Source organism: Anabrus simplex, chromosome 2 (assembly GCF_040414725.1).
Source record: "Anabrus simplex isolate iqAnaSimp1 chromosome 2, ASM4041472v1, whole genome shotgun sequence".
Taxonomy (NCBI): domain Eukaryota; kingdom Metazoa; phylum Arthropoda; class Insecta; order Orthoptera; family Tettigoniidae; genus Anabrus; species Anabrus simplex.
In genome coordinates this window covers 609,180,344-609,200,669 of record NC_090266.1, presented here as the reverse complement: position 1 = coordinate 609,200,669, position 20,326 = coordinate 609,180,344, and the positions used below count along the sequence as shown (strand labels likewise).

Here is a 20,326-nt window from a genome sequence, read left to right as displayed (position 1 = left end):
CGGCTGAAAATGTACTCATTATGGTGCGATACTTCAAAATATTTTCTGACTCTGTGAAGTAGCTAGTATTTCACCATCTCGTTCCACATCAATTAATTGTATTAAATGTAGGATATCTTCAAACCCAGAAGAAAGTGAATAAACTTGCAATCTTTAATAACTGTTAATCTTGTTATCATTGGCCATGGAACCTACAGTTCTTCGTAGAATGTGAACCACAAGGTCGAGGCATAAACTTAAAAGAATATGTTGCAGAGTAGTTTGAGTGGTCAGAGGTAGTCAAAGCAAAGCAAGCATGTTTTTACGAGACTGTTGATATCATGATTATTGCCACCGGACCTTGTAGCAATCAAATAAAACCAAAATTTTACATTTGCAAAACAAATGAGTGTTGCAAACTTAAGCCTGCAGTGCTGGTTTCTTGTAAAAGCAAGTGACAAATCAAATTATATTGTAAATCATCCATCTCTTACTTTAATATTATTCACCACTGTTCAACAAACATTTTAGAAACCTAATTTCTCTACTTTAGGCTGGGGTTCACAGAAAACTACTGAAAGTCTCAGCAGAACAAGCTCCCAGTCAGTCTCATATATGGTAACATGGAATGATGGGTTGCTCAACATCTGCTAAACACTGCTGAACTACAGAAGAGAAAATATCCCAGGATACATAAAATTTACTGATGTGTAGAGAAGTAAGAACCATATGTTGTACGTCACAGGAACTGTCTTCAACAAGATGGCACCTGCAAGTAACTTGTATTTTATGTATTATTTTGTTAGCTTCATATTGAACCTGCACCAATAGGTCTTACAGCGACCATGGGACAGGAAAGAGCTAGGGGTATGAAGGAAGCAAACATGGCCTTAAGTAACAGACCTAGCACTTGCCTAGTGTGAAAATGGGAAACCACCAGGCTGAGTGGCTCAGCCAGTTGTGGCACTGACCTTCTGACCTCAACTTGGCAGGTTCGATCATAGCTCGGTCCGGTGGTATTTGAAGGTGCTCAAATACATCAGCCTTGTGTTGGTAGATTTACTGCCATGTAGAGGAATTCCCGCGGGTCAAAATGTTGGCACCTTGGCATCTCCAAAAACCATCAAAAGCAGTTAGTGGGATGTAAAAACAATAACCTCATTATTATTAAAAGGGGAAAACAAAAAAAACCATATTCACAGCTGTCTACAGTGAGGTTTGAAGCCACTATCTCCGAAATGCAAGCTCATAGCTATGTGATCTAAAACGTGTAGCCAACTCCTATGGTCATTTTTTTGTATGAGCCTTAAAATAAGGCTCTAAAAATCCTTAGATGCATTGCATCATGTTAAAATGTTTCATTAATGCTTCCTGACACTGTGGTTAGCTGGTCTGAGGCCCTTTGAAGAAAAATTTCAGCATCAGAATGTTGGCCAGCAGGGTAGGAGAACTGGTGGTGTAAAATTTCTAATACTCGTAATGTGATTGCATGCCAAAAGCATAGATTCAATTCCGTATGATATAGAAGTTGATTCCCGTAGGGAACTGAAATATTTGTCTTGAATGTGTGAATTCATAATCCCGATATACAGGATCTCTCATATAAACCCAGACCGAATGCATGGTGTCTGTACTCTGCACAACGGCAGCTACAGTATTGGAGGTGTGTCCATAGTTCTTAACCTCATAGGATTACCAACTTCATGTTTTGATCCGTATTGAATTGTGATTACAATAATAACTAACTTATGTCATGATGGTCCACCTTTTCAATACTACATTATGCAATGTTTACATCTAGGAACTAGTTTCGGTCTTGGCAGGCCATCATCAGCCATAATACAAAACTGTACAAGCATATCTAATGATAAAACAAATGTATGTACATACACAAATGGTATAAAGGTATTAAAAGCACAACTCGTAACATATATGATGAATTTAAAATAAGGCTCTAAAATCCTTAGATGCGTTGCATCATGTTAAAATGTTTCATTAATGCTTCCTGTTAAAATATCTTGAAAAACACTGAAAAGTTCCTCTGCTGGAAATTGTCAATGGTTGAGTGATGGACGGCACACGAAGATATGATTAAATAGCTGGCACATTCTTAGATGGCAGCTGATGATGATGCTTGTTGTTTAAAGGGGCCTAACATCTAGGTCATTGGTCCCTAATACATTATGCAATGAGACAAAATTTTATGACAATTTAAAAATTCATAATCCTCCACTGACCACATTCGAAAATGTGAGGACGAAGAATGAATGGATATGAAGTTAAAACAATCAGGGGATCTGACCCGCAATGCCCCACATTCCCAGAAACTAGCGTTAAATAATAGTATTAATGACCAAGGGACTGCTCTGAAAGCACAATACTGAATCGATGATGCTTGTAGTCGAAACGGGTCCAAAATCCAGGTCATTGGTCTCTCATAATGGTACTTATCAGTAGGAAAATAAAACCATGCTATTTGTCATGTTGCAGTACTAATCAAAAGTAGCATAGACTTGCGGTATTCCGCACATTATGGTACTATTCACAGGTAATGAAATCCGCACATGTAACAGACCTATGGTGTTTCGCAAATTGCGGCACTATCTACAGGCAACGCAAACCTATGACGTTCCTCACGTAAGTGGACTAACCACAGGAACCTGCACTATCCCGTGGTGTTCCTCACATAGTGGGTACTAAGCAACGGCAAGGCAGAACCATGGTGTCGCTCATCTCATGGTGTACGAATCACAGGTACTGATCCTGATTCACACACTGTCGCTACTAATTACAAACCTATTTTGTACCTAACATAGTGGTACTACATGCAAGTAAAAGCGACCCATGGTATTCCCTGCATGGTGGTAATATTCACAAGTAGTTTCATGGTTCTAATAAAATCATCCCTTGGTCGCCCCGTTTAGTTGCCTCTTATGACAGGCAGGGGATACCGTGGGTGTATTCTTCGCCTGCATCCCCAACCAAGAGGGGGTTGTGTGTTTGGTCCGCGAGAGGTATTTTATTTCCCTCAAGTCCGCCGGCAAACCGGTTAGGACTCCCCTATCCGCCACCTGGGACGCGCCACGTGGGAGTATCACCTCTCCCCCTGCTCTGCCAGCGTAGAAGGTTTGTGGAGATTGCAGCTGGTAGAGATTCACAATTCAATGCAGTGTCCATGAAGTTAACCGTTCATTGCAGCATGTGGTGCGTGGCCTACTGTTGTGTGCATTAATGAAACATTTTAACATGATGCAATGCATCTAAGGATTTTAGAGCCCTATTTTAAATTCATCACTTTTTTTTTTTTTCTTTTTGCTAGTGGCTTTACATCGCACCGACACAGATAGGTCTTATGACGACGATGGGACAGGAAAGGCCTAGGAGTTGGAAGGAAGCGGCTGTGGCCTTCATTAAAGAACAGCCCCAGCATTTGTCTTGTGTGAAAATGGAAAACCACTGAAAACCATCTTCAAGGCTGCTGACAGTGGGATTCGAACCAACTATCCCCAGATGCAAGCTCACAGCCACGCACCTCTAACCGCACAGCCAAATCGCCTGGTTCATCATATATTTTACGTGTTGTCCACATAGTTCATCCCAAGTGCTTTATATACCTTTATGTCATTTGTGTATGTTCGTACATTTATTTTAAGTCGTTAGACGTGTGTGTACAGTTTTGTATTATGGCTGATGATGGTGAGCCAAGGCCAAAACTAGTTCCTAGATTAAAAATGTAATGTAAACATTGCATAATATAGTATGGAAAAGGTGGACCATTACAACATAAGCTAGTTACTATTGTAGTTCATGACCTTGCAAGCAGTCTGCACGGGTTCAACCTGGCATGCATAAGTCGCCAGTCTGAATCACAGCTGTTAACATGGTGAGACAGTTATCACTTCAACACAGTCATTTTGTATGTAAAAGTTATCTTAAATACGAGTCGGCTCGACAGGTACGCGATGCATTTGTTGAGCAATTTCCTGGTGAAGTGCCACCTTCACAAGCACAGATTCACATAATTGTAAATAAATTTGAAACTACTGGCTCGGTAAAAAAAAAAAAAAAGCGCACACATGAACAGTTTTAACAGAGGTAAAGCCAGATGACACGGGTGCAAATCCTGAACAGTCACTGAATAAATCACTCACAAAATTATCACTAGTAGGGGTTTCTGTTTCTTCTGCACACAGAGCTACATAGCTTTTACATATCAAACCGTACAGGTTTACATGGGCTCATTATTTAAAACCTGCTGATCCAGCCACAAGAGTGAGATATTGAGAGTTGTATCTTGCATCACTGAATGATAGTTTATTTGACCAATGCTTGTGTTCTCTTCGGATGAGGCCTGGTTTCATCTTAATGGTCGTGTGAACAGTCATAACTCTTACTATTGGTGTGCAGAAAATCCCAATGGTGTTTCTCAAGTCCCTTGTTATGATAGGAACTGATGAGCTCAAATTGGCATAGTGGGACAAAACGCTGGCAACCAAGAATGAGTTAGCTGGAACATTTATAATTTCCAATAATGGACTGTTTATATTGGGGTTATCAATTCCATATGATGCATATAATTCTGTTGACAGTGATTTGTTTGCCCGATGGCGACATTAAAATTTCCACAGACCCCTTGATGTTATTCGACAGGAGCAGGCTATGTGCCGACACTGGGGTTTACCCCCTCTCTACCTCGTCATCATCCCACACACAAATGTGCATGTCACACATGGACATCAAACCGAGACCTGCACCAAGCAAGCTCAACATTTCCTTGGGCAGTCCCAACACTAAAAGCTATATGCTAACTAAATAATTTAACAATGAAGGATGGTTGTCTCATTCACATCTTAATGACAAAAGTTGTTTTAAGGTGCCTAACATCTAGGTCATTGGCTCCCATGTCTTAATAATTTCTATCCTGCTATCACTCATTTTATACTGGACCAATAGCCAAGACAGGTAAACAAAGAACGCTGGTTACAAAATGTGAAGATGTGCATGGGACATAGACGAGTTGGAATATGCTGTTTATATACAAGGTCGTTCAGGATCTCTGAGGGACGATGTTTGAAGGGTAATTAGCTTATGAAAATCCATGTCTCCACTAACGACCATGCTCAATTGGAAAGCCAGAATTTCTAGCTATACGGTAGTCCGACAACGTAATTCCCATTGCCGCAGACTTTTTCCTACAGCTAGCATGTCTGTCTTATCTCACTCCTCCAGACAGGCTTTCCAGAGGACATAGATAGTGCGTGGTCATCTATTTCCTAAGGCCCTTTTTGGGAGTCCAAAATCACAGAAGTCCATGGGTGACCCATCCAATGCCTTCAACGGAATGTCATTAAAAGGACTTGCACGGATTCCAGTTTCCATCTCCATTCATTGTAAGAACAGATGAATCGAATGAGAGGTATGACTAGATGCTTTATCTTGATGTACTTATACCTGACTTTTTGCCCTACCATACAGTGCTGGGATATCTGTGTTGTAAATGAGTGTCGAAACCTCTTCCTAATAGTATGTACAGTTCACCTTCACATTATTAGCGACACGGCGAATAGTTAACTTCTCATTGTAGCAGTATCCAGTGATGATCATGAAAGCCCTTGGAAAACTTTCCTGCCATTCTTTATACAATATTCGATAAATATTTGTTGTCTCTAGGACTACAATAAATCGAGCAGAGTTTGTTACACTCACCAAGGTACACATATGCTTTGTCTAACATCACCACATTTTTCCATCTGTCCCCTGCCAGATAGCCCTCATACAGCTTCCTTGCATTAATGTGACGAGGCAACAGCTTGTGAACTAGGCACTTATGCTGCTTTTCTAGTTGCAGGTCCTGGTTAATTATGGTGTTAACTGTCGAAACAGACATATCCAACTTACGTGCGATAGTGCTTTGGGGGCCAGGATTACCACACGAGTCAAGGGCCTGCACTTTCCTCACCATTTCTGGTGTACGGCTAATGGCTGGTCATGGATTTACCTGGGTTCCCCCCCCCCTCTGGAGAAAGGCCCAGTCGACCTTTGCCATTTTTTAAATACAGCACTGATCCTATTCTTTGATATCAAGAAATCACACTTCTTGCACATTCCTTGGGTTGCAGAATAGCTATTTAGCATCGGAAAGGGTTGTTATGTAGTCCTCCCAGTAAGAGTCAATCCACTTCGGCATCGTTGCAGCTAACATCACGAAACTCTACACACACTTTCTCAGTACTGACGTGAATCATCACTCCCCATTTTGACATGATCAGATTGATAACAGCGCTGCCAGCAGCCTTCAAACTCATCACCAGAGATCCCAAACGACCTTCTGTACAAAGAAGAGTTGGTATTTCCCACTTGGCTGACTTGGACCCAGCAAAGTTATTCCATCTGTACACCTTGCTCACATGGATATTTCCTTGTACGCCTCAACCATGGTGTCTTTAAATCTACAGACAACAGGGAAGCTGCTGCCTCATTGACTGCTTCGCTAACCATGTGCCCCAAGAACAAAACTGAGATTTGGAAACAGTGCTTGCTTTGCAGTCTGCCATAAAGACATACACCCACATTGAAATATAGGCTGGTACATTTAAAGCAGCAATTTGATATTAAAAGTTGCTAAACAGCTGGTTCCATTTTCTCGTTTTTGTGATTTCAAAACCACCTCTCACCTTTCCACTTCTGTTAGAAATTCCAGTTTCTTCTGCCTAAACAATGGTTCGTCTGCAGTAAAAGTCTATGTTCTTCTTATCAATGAATCATGGTTACAACCTAACTTTCCTGATAGAATGGTAGACTTACCTGGGTACATACTGTTCAGAAACAACAGAGTATCATGTGCTGGTGAGGGCGCAGAAGTTTACATTGGAGACTTAGAAATTAGAAGTACTTTGCTACTTCTGATGACCGAGTCCTGAATGCTTTTTCTCAAAACCGGAACCTGCCAATCGAACTGCTTGCTTGGTTGCTGTAATCCACCATCCATGTAATGTAACATTTCCAAGTTGGAAAACTTACTCCATTATCACTTAAGTTAGTACTAACATGTGATTATAATAGGCAACTTCAACTACAACCTTCCTTTGAATAGTAAGGAGAGTCATCAACTTTGTGACATGCTTAAACCTACAAATTCTACCCAAGAAAGCTCCCCACATCACTTGCAATTCACAATGATTAAATTTAATGATTACACACTGTCCTCATAAGGCCTTAAGGTAGCGGATGGGTCTCAGAAACAGGTATATCGAAGCACGACTTAATATGGTATTCTCTACGTTATCCTAAGCGTAAACCAAAACTAATGTCCTTTCAGGGAAGAATATGAATACTGAAGCACTTAAATTTAATGCTGCAAGTGGTCTGTGGAAATGTATCAGTGAATTAAATGCAACTGACAACAAAGTAGACCTATTACATTTTCTCATACATGAAATTGATGACAAACATGTTCCAGTGCAGATTGTTAAGTGTAGAAATCAAAGACCTCATGTCTCAATGTGCTTGTGTATTCAGATACTTGAAAAGAAAAGTACAGAACTGAGAACTTACAGAATTTTAAGGAATAAAACTACATAGTCACATAAAAATTGTACCCAAAATAGATCAGCGCAGACAGTTCTTCAAAATTGGGGGCAAAGCTTATGGTACCTAATAGGTCCATACCCAAGATTATTTGAATGGAGGGGGCCAGACCTGAAATCCGGTTCAGGTATTTGATGTGACCATCACCACTGTAGCAGCCCATTTCATGCAGACACAGAATTGAAATATTACAGTGCAAATTAACAGAAAATAATCAACTCACCTATAAACTTAACTGAATACATCAGGCAACCTACCCTGCAAAGGTGGCAATTATTTCAGAGTTAGTTATTTTGATACGGCAGTGTATGTACAGGAGTGAGAGTCCAGTGAGCCTGTTCTGTCCAGTGGTGCTCCTCAAGTAAGTTTTGAGGAGTTTCAATCTAAAGAAGCTCCTCTCGACTGTTAGTGGGAGTTTGTGATGCACTGCCACTTCAGTTTCCACAACTCCCACTCCGCTTGAACTAGATCTTCCATTGGGCTACCATGGTTCTCCTTGTAGACGACACATCTAACATTTCTAAAGAGAACATCGGTGAAGCAAGCGATGACTAACAGCAGCAACAAAATGATTTCCTCACAGTGTAGAAATTGTTCTTCCAGAGCCAACATGAGGTCTTCCAGGAATGGTATAAAAGCTGAAACGTGACAGTAGACCTGTGGGTCTGTAGTAGAGATGATCAATCGTTTCTTCTGGAATTTATTGACTCGCGGAATAGTTATTTCAATGCCAAGTTAGGAAAATTTGTTTGTCGAATCTTGAAAAATCGGTTGACACAGAACCTTATTATTGATATTCAAGAATAAATTATTTAGAATAAAGGTTAAGTTATACTGTTGAAGATATTCTAAGGCATTATGATAGTATCTAAGATGTGAAGTTCTATTTCAAGAAATAAACATTGCTAAGCACAGTTTTATTTGGCAAGTTCTTCAGAAGCTCACATTCCAAGACCAAGAGGTTTAAGTGTTGAGAAGATAATGGAGGGAGCTAAACTTCCGAAGACTTAGAGCCATTATGGGTAGTCATGGAGCTGAGGTTTCATTTTGGAATTCTCTTCTAGGCAAAATGCTTTCCCCACAGCTTATGGAGTTTTGCCTACCCTTGATTTCATTCAGGTCAATTCCCTAGGTCTTCAATCCCTTCCACTGTTGGGTTAATTTCCTCTTTTGCCTTTGGGCCATTGACACGGGAGTGGCATCACCCCATCTAAAAGGACTTATCCACCTCCTACAACATTATGGATTCCAGTGGTCATCACCCAGAGATCATTAAGTTCAGGCATTTTCCTATAGTGCTGCTGCCCCTAACATGGACACAGACTCTGCTTTATACAATAGATTCCAGTGGCATTTCCTCCACCCAATGGACCAAAGTATGCAGCATTCACATTGGTCCCATGTGTAAGAAATTCCACCAGTAGAACACCATGCATATCCCAGAACTGCATCACTAGAACTTTTTTTTTTCACAGACTGCATCACTTTGAATTTCTTCTACACTAGGAAATCAGGATGTTTCCACTCCACAGATGCCTGTCTTGTTTTGGGCATGAAGTAGTATGCCCAGGACTCATCATCAGTTATGATTTCTTCCAAAAAAAAAAAAGTATGCCCTTCTGCAGTGCAATACATTAAGTGGCCTAAACATGTAATTTGCTCACCTTTCTGGTCATCTGTCAGGTTCTTTGACACTCCACAAACACTCATTTTAGGAAAATTAAGTTGGTCATGCACAATGTCGTACACTGTACTGTAAGAAATGTTGAACCGATCTGACATGGTTCACAGAAGGATCTGCCGTTCATTTCCAATTGCCTCTCAATGGCCGTGACACTCTGCAGCATTACAACTGTTACTGGTTGTCTGGATCATGCCAAGTCAACAAGCTTCACACGGCCTCCTTCAAAGATTTTGCACACTCATTTTAGGAAAATTAAGTTGGTCATGCACAATGTCGTACACTGTACTGTAAGAAATGTACAGTTGCTGTGACGACCCATACAGTCATCCCTATACACGCCTAACATTTCCCTATAAGTCCTTTAGCCCACAAAACACGTACTATACCTCTTTGCTTTTCACAAGTTGATGACAATAACATTCATGCCATCTTTGGTACATAGTTCACACTTGTGTTGCAAGAGCTATACCTGATCGACCATGTAATGTCTCTGGCATGAACTTCAAACTATATGTCTAGAATTTCCACGTTCCAGCCACAATAACATCAGTGGAGAAAGATTATTGCGCCTTACTTATTAATGATCTGCCCTCATGTAATGACTAGACAAGAGTATGATCTAGTTTTTCTTTCATTCATTCAGGTTTCTCACAGCTAAAAGACATTCCAGTCTTGATTTCAGCCATTTTCTGAAATGCACACTGTGAGAAGAGTAATCTCATTAATTTACTTCATATGTAATTTCATCTTAGATACATATGGTTGCCTGGGATAACAATTGGGAGGAAATTAAGTGACTGTACATTTAATTCTAAGACTCTGGCATCAGGAAGGGCATCCAGCCATTAAAAAAAGTTTTTGAAAAGGCATATAACTTCATCTCGCCACATTCCCGACCCCATACCAGGAAACAGGACTGAGGGGTAGACATAAACTTTATTTATTTTTTATTTTTTTGCTAGCAGCTTTACGCTGCACCGACACAGATAGGTCTCATGGCGACTATGGGATAGGAAAGGCCTAGGAGTTGGAAGGAAACATCCATGGCCTTAATTAAGGTACACCCCAGCATTTGCCTGGTGTGAAAATGGGAAACCACGGAAAACCATCTTCAGGGCTGCCGACAGTGGGATATGAACCCACTATCTCCCGGATGCAAGCTCACAGCCGTGTGCTCCTAACCGCATGGCCAACTCGCCTGGCAAACTTAATTCTAAGACAGACCATACAATAAAGCACAAGGTTGCCAAAGTTAAGAACAACATTTTATCAAACATCTTTGAATGCCATGGGAAATAACGGCTAATTATTATTATTATTATTATTATTATTATTATATTATTATTTTACAATTTGCTTTACATCGCACTGACACAGATAGTTCTTATGCTGACGATGGGATAGGAAAGGGCTAGGAGTGGGAAGGATTCTGAAAGTGGGGTTCGAACCACTATCTCCCAAATGCAAGCTCACAGCTGAGCGACCATAACCACATGGCCAACTCGTTTGGTAACTAATTAAAATAACTGACACAAAAAATTCTCAAGATCTGCTGTCATCTGTTCATGGGGTCAATGGGTTTCTATTTTTTTTTAAATCAGTAAAACAAACTATGTTTCATTTTTAAACATAATTTCTTCTATATCGTAGTACTGTACAGTACCATATCACATTACAAAAGATTTTTGGAGGAAATAATCAGTTTTATGCAACAAGAGACCAACATAATTCCAGTAATTGGAGAAGCTTACATTTCTGAATTTCTTGGACCTAATGAAGCACATATACTGAAAATATTTTTACATTCACTCCAGACCTCCACAATTTAAAAGTTCATGACCACCTCTAACTACGATGTTCTGTTTAGTAAATATGGCACAAACAAGTAATACAGATGCCATTTATTCATAAGCAACATATGATACATAACAATTTGCATCAAGTACTCAGTTATACCACAGCAAGAAAAAAAGACAAGGAAAGTCATTCCAAACTACCCATTAAATCTGTAGGTTTAGTATAGCATCCTATCATTTCACATTCACTACAGTACACAGCATGAGAATCATTGCTAGATGGTTAGGCTCCAAGATCCTAAACAAGGTGATGAAGAGATGATGTGTTAGCACAGAAATCGACAGCAAATGTTAATCTGAGTAGCTAAACAGATAATTTTTTTGCTTATCAGAAACATTCAACTCTAATTTAGAATGTGTTGAGGCCTCCCCAAGACATACATATTTCTTGATACCATTAAGTCTTTTAGCATTAAGTCTGCAAGTCTTGAACAATGCACTCACCGAATCAGTGATTCTCAATTTGCAGTTGTCAGAATGGATCTTAATAGCTGAATAACTATAAAACAATCCTTCACTTAGAGAGTAAACCAAGAGCAGCAAGATGTGACAGTGGAAGACAAAGGGTCTTGCTGCACTAAATTTGCTTTCAATCATACATTCAAGGTAAAAGAAACAGGTGACAGAAGAAAACTGCTCCCTACCTTACAACTTCATGTTTCACACAATAGTCAAGCAGCAAACAATTTATAAACCTCACTCCCTAAGCTTATAACAAACCTACACTCTATGACATAAAATGGGTAATATACAGAAGAGAAAGTCAAGAATGGAAATTACAATGAACTAAAAATATATACTTCTATTATTCTTTAAAAACAGAGAAAGAAAGGAGGAAAAATGAAATGAACAGCTGCAAAGGACATTCAGAACCTGGGATAAGTAATAATGTAACAAAGCCTGCTACGGTATTTACTCGTGTCTTAGACTCCCTAGCATTTTAGACCCCCCTGGGTGGGACAAAGTAAATGAAAAAAGTTAATCTTGCATACATGACTCTCCAACGTAATTCATCAGAGAACAACGATTCTGCTTTGAAGCGGGTACAAGCCTTACTGCTAATGACATCAGATAAATTTGTGAACAGTTTCATCCGTACGAGTCGCGCAATGAAAACACACGTCAAAGTCATGCGGTACATCTGTGTTAAGAAATATCGCTTCCGTAGCGTAGGCATACTGCAGCTCTAATGACGTCATACAAATAGATGTATAGTTTCGTGTCCGACCTGCGCAATTAAAGCTAGCGTCAGTCATGCTATATGTCTGTTTTTTGTAGTTGAGAATGTCTGCCAACGTAACATGTTCGGCTCGCCAGGTGCAGGTCTTTTGATTCGACTCCCATAGGCGACCTGCGCGTCGTGATGAGGATGAAAATGGTGATGAAGACGACACATACACCCAGTCCCCGTGCCAGCGAAATTAACCAATGATGGTTAAACCTCCCTACGCTGCCAGGAATCGAACCCGGGACCCCTGTGACCAAAGCCCAGCACGCTAACCATTTAGCCATGGCGCCGGAAATAATAATAATAATAATAATAATAATAATAATAATAATAATAATAACAACAACAACAACAATAATGGTATTTATTTCACGTCTCCACTAACTACTTTTACGATTTTAGGAGACACAAAACTGAACACACTGTGTTAATAAAAAAATTATGGAGGCAACGAGCGTGCAAAATTAAACATTATGATAATAAAACGCATTACCACCACACCTGTAGATATCCATAAATGCGACAAGCTTTCCTGTTATTTATTTTTATTCTTTCCGTCGTGGAACTTCGACACTTTTTTTTTTTTTTTGCTAGGGGCTTTACGTCGCACCGACACAGATAGGTCTTATGGCGACGATGGGATAGGAAAGGCCTAGGAGTTGGAATCGGCCGTGGCCTTAATTAAGGTACAGCCCCAGCATTTGCCTGGTGTGAAAATGGGAAACCATGGTAAACCATCTTCAGGGCTGCCGATAGTGGGATTCGAACCTACTATCTCCCGGATGCAAGCTCACAGCCGCACGCCTCTACACGCGCGGCCAACTCGAACTTCGACACTATCCAGGCACTTAGTAGCATACCTAACCTAAACAATGCAGTCTCTTATCTCAATTAGGTAAATCCCGATGTGATAAATGTAGAGAACAAGCATGAAATGTACTTAAAAAAATAAAAGTCTGGCTTTCAATAGTCGTAGTTATCCAAAGAATGCTTCCAGTCACTGTATAGTACATTCGGAAGTACAACTCTTTAACATACGCTAGTTATCAGCTGGTGGGTTGGCAGGCTTTATTCAGAAGGAGTGACTTCTGCTACATATACACCAGCTGGGAATAACAGAGACCATCTCCACAAACAATTTGCGATTAGATTCTCCCTGCTTGGACTCTATAGTCGGGAACAAAACTATTTTTTAAGTTGCATAAAGTCGGGATCTCTAATACTCGCGATTGCCGCGAAGATGGCGTCACTTGGAATGACGACACACCGGTAGCAGGGAAGTTGGCAGCGCAAGACGACGATAATTCAAATGAAAGCAGCGATCACGTTTACTGTATGGTAGGCCTACTGCTTAACTGGCAGACACAAATGACTGCCATTATGTTCTTTTGCATTAATATTGCATATCCCTTTTCTCTACGGGGTCGAGTATGAAGCGAGACGAATCTTCATACAGGGTTTTTACGACCGGATGCCCTTCCTGACGTCAATCTTGTTAAGGGAATTTATGAAATGAAATGAATGACGTGATATAAGAGTAACTAAAACGGACTAATTTTGCTTTATATGGAGGCCTAAAAGTTGTGTTTACCATTTATTCTTTTTAAATTCAGAAATACTGCCTTCCAACAAAAGTAGCCAGTAAAACTCAGAATAAATTCATAAGTTTGTTAAAGAATAGTGTTGAATGTACATGTACAATTTATAGCTCTTTATAGCCTAGAAAACATGCCTTCACTGCACAAAATTCGAGGTTATCGCATACTGGACAACCTTTTTTGGCTGTAAATGTGGGGGGAAAAGTAGTCTAATACGCGAGTAAATACGGTAAATGCTTCTTGTTTATTTCTAGCAAAGAAAGCTATTACATGGCACTCAAAACAAGGGGCATACCGGAAGTACACATTTCTATAATATCTATCCTGTTTATCCTACAAATGCTTTAAAAGTATATATAAGTTGAGAAGAGACATGGTAGAAACAAAATTTCTCCACAATGTAGTCCACAGATTTATAAAAGATACTCTGCTTTGTACTATCGGTCAATCTCATTATTATTTCAATAGCCATGGTTACTAAGACTTAAGTTTTTAGTACCATACTGTACCACACCACAGGCATCAAAGCACACAGAGCTTGCTATCTTGATTCAGCTTTATGTCATAACTCTAAAAAGAATATACATAATATAATTTTATGGCAACCATTATTTGGTGGCCTCAGGTGGACAGTCGGGTTGATTTGATGGATGAGCAGCACGGAATGCCGGGTGATTTTCAAGTTCTCGATCAATGCGTAGAATAATCGGAAATGGTCTTAAATCCACATGGAATCTGTAATACATAATAAATTAGATGCCAGTTTAAGAAACACAAAATTCAATGAATAGAGACAATGAATAGCATTACCTTCGAGCATTGAAGACTTGAGGAATGAGGCAGCAATCAGCAAGTGAGATCTCGTCACCGACACAATATTTGCCAGCAGTGGATGAAAGCAGCTTCTCCACAGCTGAGGAACAGAAAAAGCATAGGCAACATATTCAGAAATGTTTATGATTACCTTCATATAGGAACTGCTAATTAAGTTTCAAAAAATGTCACTGAAATAAGTGAGAGGTATGGGAATCCTATTCATACCTTTAACTAGGTGCTTTTTTACACTGTATCAGTTACAGCAGAACTAAAATTTATCCTACTTAGCTGAAGATATTTTGAATAACAAGTAGTAAAACCAAAATTGTTGTTTCATACAAGAGACTTTGTGCATGGTCATCAACAGCTCTGTGCATGTAATGTGTGCGAAATCCTCATTTATAACCTGTGTCTATGAGACGTCTCTGATGTTTCACTAGAACTCACTAGAACTTAGGATGTGAGACATCCACTGGTTTCAGTTAACTGCCACAGGAATATTATATCCTACACAGAAAGAAAAATCCAAAAATAATTTTGTTGAAAACTAGCAGAAAAAAGTGCCAATTAAAACTTGAGGAATTTATGTCAAGGACACTGGGTATGTTCCTTTTGAACAAAAATAAAAAATTACTTATTTCGTCAATATAATGGATTTATTCTCTATAATTTAAAGTTAGGATCTGTGAAATAAAAATTTCATTTGAACATTGCAAATTCAAATTTAACATAAATAATAATGCCCATCTGGGTTAAAGTAACTTGCCCTGCACAGAGTTGGGAAGTAACAAATATTTTTGTTTAGTAATTCTTACTTGCAAGTTACTTTTCACAAAATGTAATTTTTATTTGCAGTTTACTTCTTGAAATAAAATTGTAATCGTTGCATTTCAGCAATCGCTACATTCTAGTAATCCATATACATCGCAATGACTGTTTGGCTACTTTGGAGCCCCAACAACTCGCATACCAGTACATCCAAGGATATGACATGCATTCTTTCATTTACTCGCAGCTTACTGCGATTACTGATTGAGATTTAGATAATCGTAAATTATGTGGTCAAGAATGGAACTGGAATAAACATATCGCAATGAAGGAGTAAAGGAATTTCTGTTCTCCTATTTGAATAAATGTATTTGATTAGTTGGCCATGAAAATAATGAAAACACAAATGTAACATGCAAACTTTGCTTGGGAGTGATCATTTTGACAGTTTTAGTTTCTTAGTGATTTCTCTATCATCTGGGTTACTGCGGTATTTTGTCTGAACTCAAAATGTGCAGATTTGTAGATTCTTATGCAGTAGTCATAGTTATGTGTCAATTCTAAAAAACTCAAAATGAAGTAATGTCTTTTTCCTTGCAAAATGTAGTCATTCTGGCCTCATGTGAAAAAATGTCAGCAGTTTCCTACAGACTCTCATTCTGTGAAGTCATTGTAATTTTACTGATTACTGGTTGAAAATGTAATCTGTAATTGAGTAAAATATTTCACAGTTAATTGCAATTCATCCCAATTACTTTTATTTTATACTTTTCCCATCAATGGCCCTGCATTAGTACAGTTAGTACAACCTCACATTCCCTATTCTGGGAGTCCCAAAGGGTGATGTAACAGTTTGAGTGAAAGACTAATATGGAAGTTAATGTGCTGTGTAAATCCATGCTGAGTCTTTAGTAGCTAGAAGAAATCAAGAGGAAACCAATGAAAGAAGAAATGGACAATATATTCTATTTGATACTTTGCAATCACTTACAAGTAATGAAAATCATTGCAAATCCATACTGAAAGTAATCATATGATAAATTTAAGAAATTTCTCTTCCACCTATTTAATACAACTCAATATGTTTTTTTTTTTTTGCTAGGGGTTTTACGTCGCACCGACACAGATAGGTCTTATGGCGACGATGGGATAGGAATGGCCTAGGAGTTGGAAGGAAGCGGCCGTGGCCTTAATTAAGGTACAGCCCCAGCATTTGCCTGGTGTGTAAATGGGAAACCACGGAAAACCATCTTCAGGGCTGCCGATAGTGGGATTCGAACCTACTATCTCCCGGATGCAAGCTCACAGCCGCGCGCCTCTACGCGCTCGGCCAACTCGCCCGGTACTCAATATGTTAAAGTTAGAATTAAATCCTCATTAAAATAAGAATTGGTACATGTTCTTCCCTTTGCTATCAGCCATATCATTACCTCAAACCATGTCAGGTACCTGGTTAAAATTGATATAAAATCTAGTATAAAATTGAATACATTAAAAAACTTCACTTAAAAAAGCCATCATTATATGAGTAACTTGATTTAGGTAAAAGTGAAAATTAACAATATTGATGGCCTTGAGCCATGGCCAATGTTGAATATGAATATTCAACATTCAATAACATTCAACACTGACCATGGCTCAAGGCCATCAATACTGTTAATTTTCACCTGTACCTACATCAAGTTACTCATATAATGACAGGTTTTTAAGTGAAGTTTTTTAATGTATTCAATTTTGTAGTAGATCTTAGATCATTTTTAACCAGGTACCTGATATGATTTGGAAGTTTTTTAATGTATTCAATTTTGTAGTAGATTTTAGATCAATTTTAACCTGGTACCAGATATGGTTTGAGGTAATGATACGGCTGATGATGCCCCATAGGAAAGCGCGAAACATGTACCAGTTCTTATTTTAATAAGGATTTAACTCTAACATATTGAGTTGTATTGAATAGGTGGAAGAGAAATAAATTTCTTACATTTATCATAACTTCGCAATCAATTCAGATAAGTAGACCTAAGTCCATTTTTCATTCAGGTCTTAAATCCTTAGGTCAGATATATTTGCTGACTGCATTTTATTTGTTTTAGTCACTATATGACAATCACAAATTTCACCTTTCTTACATGTATAAACTTTGTGTCTGAGCACTGTGGAATGGTAAATCAAGCAATTGAACAGATGAAACTGGATTAAACACACAAGCTACATGCTATTGGCACTTATCGGGTCTATTTAGAAAATGTGTTCATATTTTAGTTGTCTTTCCAGTATGCAGAATGTCTAAAATATGCAGGGTTTATAGGACTAAAGTAAAGTATGTTTAAGTGATTAAGATCTCTCTTCATGTGAACCCTCAGAAGAATATCCACATCAATGTTCATTGGCACAGTTGAAAACCAGAGCAATGTTGCAACAGTGCAACTTGAAATTAGCTCGAGTTGACCCCCTTTCTTTTCTGAAATAGAAACCCAAGGCTGAGTAGATCAGGAATGAGTTAGTACCAAAAACAACCTCCACATTTTAACAGCAATTCCTGTTCTCCCAAACAACGATCATGAGACTAGATGTAATATCAATTGTCTACTTCATCGATAAGCTATCTTAAGAGTCCAGTAGTTTAACTAAGACTTCCAACCTGTACGCCAGCCAAATGACCAAACAACAGAGCCCAGCAGTTATGTTTATAGCTGAAACAGAAATCCACAGGACGAGAGTAGAATTAACATGCATGTTGGTCATGTGTTTGATATCCCAGTGTCATTAGCATTTCGTTCAATTTTGTTTAGTTAGAATAAAGCCCACTTAACAAATCCCTCCCTGTCTCCCTCTCTCTTGAACTTCCATTTTTATTACCAACTATAATGCCTTAACAGCATTCGAACTACAAGCCATATTTGTGAATGAACCATAATCTGCTTCTATGTTTATCATCATTAAATACACTATCATTTAACCAGGTTTTCTTCTGAATATTAGTCACCATGACAATCTATAACATACGTCCTATTTTTCTCCCATGATCCAACAATTAATGCTAATTCATAAATCAGGTATCCGACTCATTGGCTGGTCAGCGTACTGGCCTTCGGTTCAGAGGGTCCCGGGTTTGATTCCTGGCCGGGTCGGGGATTTTAACCTTCATTGGTTAATTCCAATGGCTCGGCGGCTGGGTGTTTGTGCTGTCCTCAACATCCTAGCAACTCGCACACCACACACAACATTATCCTCCACCACAATAACACGCAGTTACCTACACATGGCATATGCCGCCCACCCTCATCAGAGGGTCTGCGTTACAAGGGCTGCACTTTGCTAGAAATACAAAAAAAAAGAATTTATTATAAATAAGTTCATTTTAATGTATTCATGCTTAACTTGGCCTTCCATTCTTTAGGAATAGCCTTTTGTTATACATAGTACAGTCATTAAGTTCTGAGACTTGACGTCTGGAGGATAGGCACCCACACGACTCTTTATGTTGCATACGATGCCGGATTACACGGCGTACACCTACACAGAACCACATCCACCCTCAAAATAGTCGCCGTTGGCCGTTAACCACGTAAACAGAACTACATCCACCCTCAAAATAGTCTCCGTGGGCCGTTATGCACGTTTGCCAACGTTTGTATAGCTGCAGGAAGCACCGCTAAAAAGAAACACCATGTTTCGTCTCCAGTTATTATCCGGTTGAGAAATGTCAGATCATCATCAGCACTACTGATGGGGTCACAACAAAACGTCATGCGATCATCACGTTGGTCTTGCGACAGGATTCGTGGCACACTGTGCTGGGTAACACGAGACATGTTGAGGTCATCCGTCAGAATTTTGTGGCAAGTACCATGGCTGACCCCTATTGCTGCTGCGAGATCGTCTACTGATTGGGAGCGGTTAACACGCACCAACGTTGCAACTTCTTGGACCTTACGTTCCGTTCGAACTGTTTGTGGCCGACCAGTACGAACATCATCTTTCAAACTGTCCCGTCCTTGCACAAAACGTCGGTGCCACCTAAACACAACACTGCGACTCAATGCATTCTCACCGCAAACCTGCTACATCATTTCAAACTTTCGGCAGCGGTTTTACCTAATTTCTGGCAGAACTTGATGTTTGCCCATTGCTCAAACTGTGACATGTCAAGGTCCGACGGGCGCATTCAAATCACCCGCCACAACAACGACCGTACTTCTGCTTTCAGTGCATGCAGTCAACTATCTCTTGCAGGGACGAGAGACTAACTGACATGGTACCATACCATGGCGCCAGCTATGAGCTGTAGTGCACCACAGCGCCATCATGCGGTCAGTCTCAGAACTTAATGACTGTACTACGTATGTTCCAATTAGTTTGTAAAAACGATCATTCTAGTTTCTTTTTATGACCATTACCTCCACTTCATACAAAAGGTATGTAAAGTCCACCCAAGGCTAGTACAGAACATGTTGTCTCGTTCCTCATGCATGCATATCGCTCCCGCCGACGTATTCGCGAGAATTGCTTACAGCCTCAAGTTCAGCTGACATGCAATAATATTGACAATCGTGTTCTGTGACTGAATTCAGTCTGTAATCACCCCATGTTTCAGTGTAGTTTACCAGTTATTTAATTACTGTAGGCATGTACTATACAAGTGCCATATACAGTAGCAATAAGTAAGTCTTCCTGAGCGGTTAAGTGGAATACTCTTAGTGTATAAAGGACATGTGTGTGTTGTGAAATTTCAAGTATGATTTTATGCTTATTCATTTATTTTGCAGTAATCTGCAATGGCATGAATGAGGTGTACTGTGGCTTTGTG

General features: G+C 39.4%; 1 protein-coding gene across 1 annotated transcript in view; it reads right to left on the bottom strand.

The window, feature by feature from the left end:
• Positions 1 to 10,865: 10,865 nt before the first annotated feature.
• Positions 10,866 to 20,326, bottom strand: part of LOC136864253 (probable maleylacetoacetate isomerase 2) — a 71,565-nt gene continuing 62,104 nt past the window's right edge. The window contains exons 6-7 of the mRNA XM_067140997.2: positions 14,743 to 14,845; positions 10,866 to 14,667 (exon numbers count right to left, since the gene is read on the bottom strand). Coding sequence (XP_066997098.1) covers positions 14,541 to 14,667; positions 14,743 to 14,845 — 230 coding nt within the window. The 3' untranslated portion in view covers positions 10,866 to 14,540. The remainder of the gene's footprint in view (positions 14,668 to 14,742; positions 14,846 to 20,326) is intronic.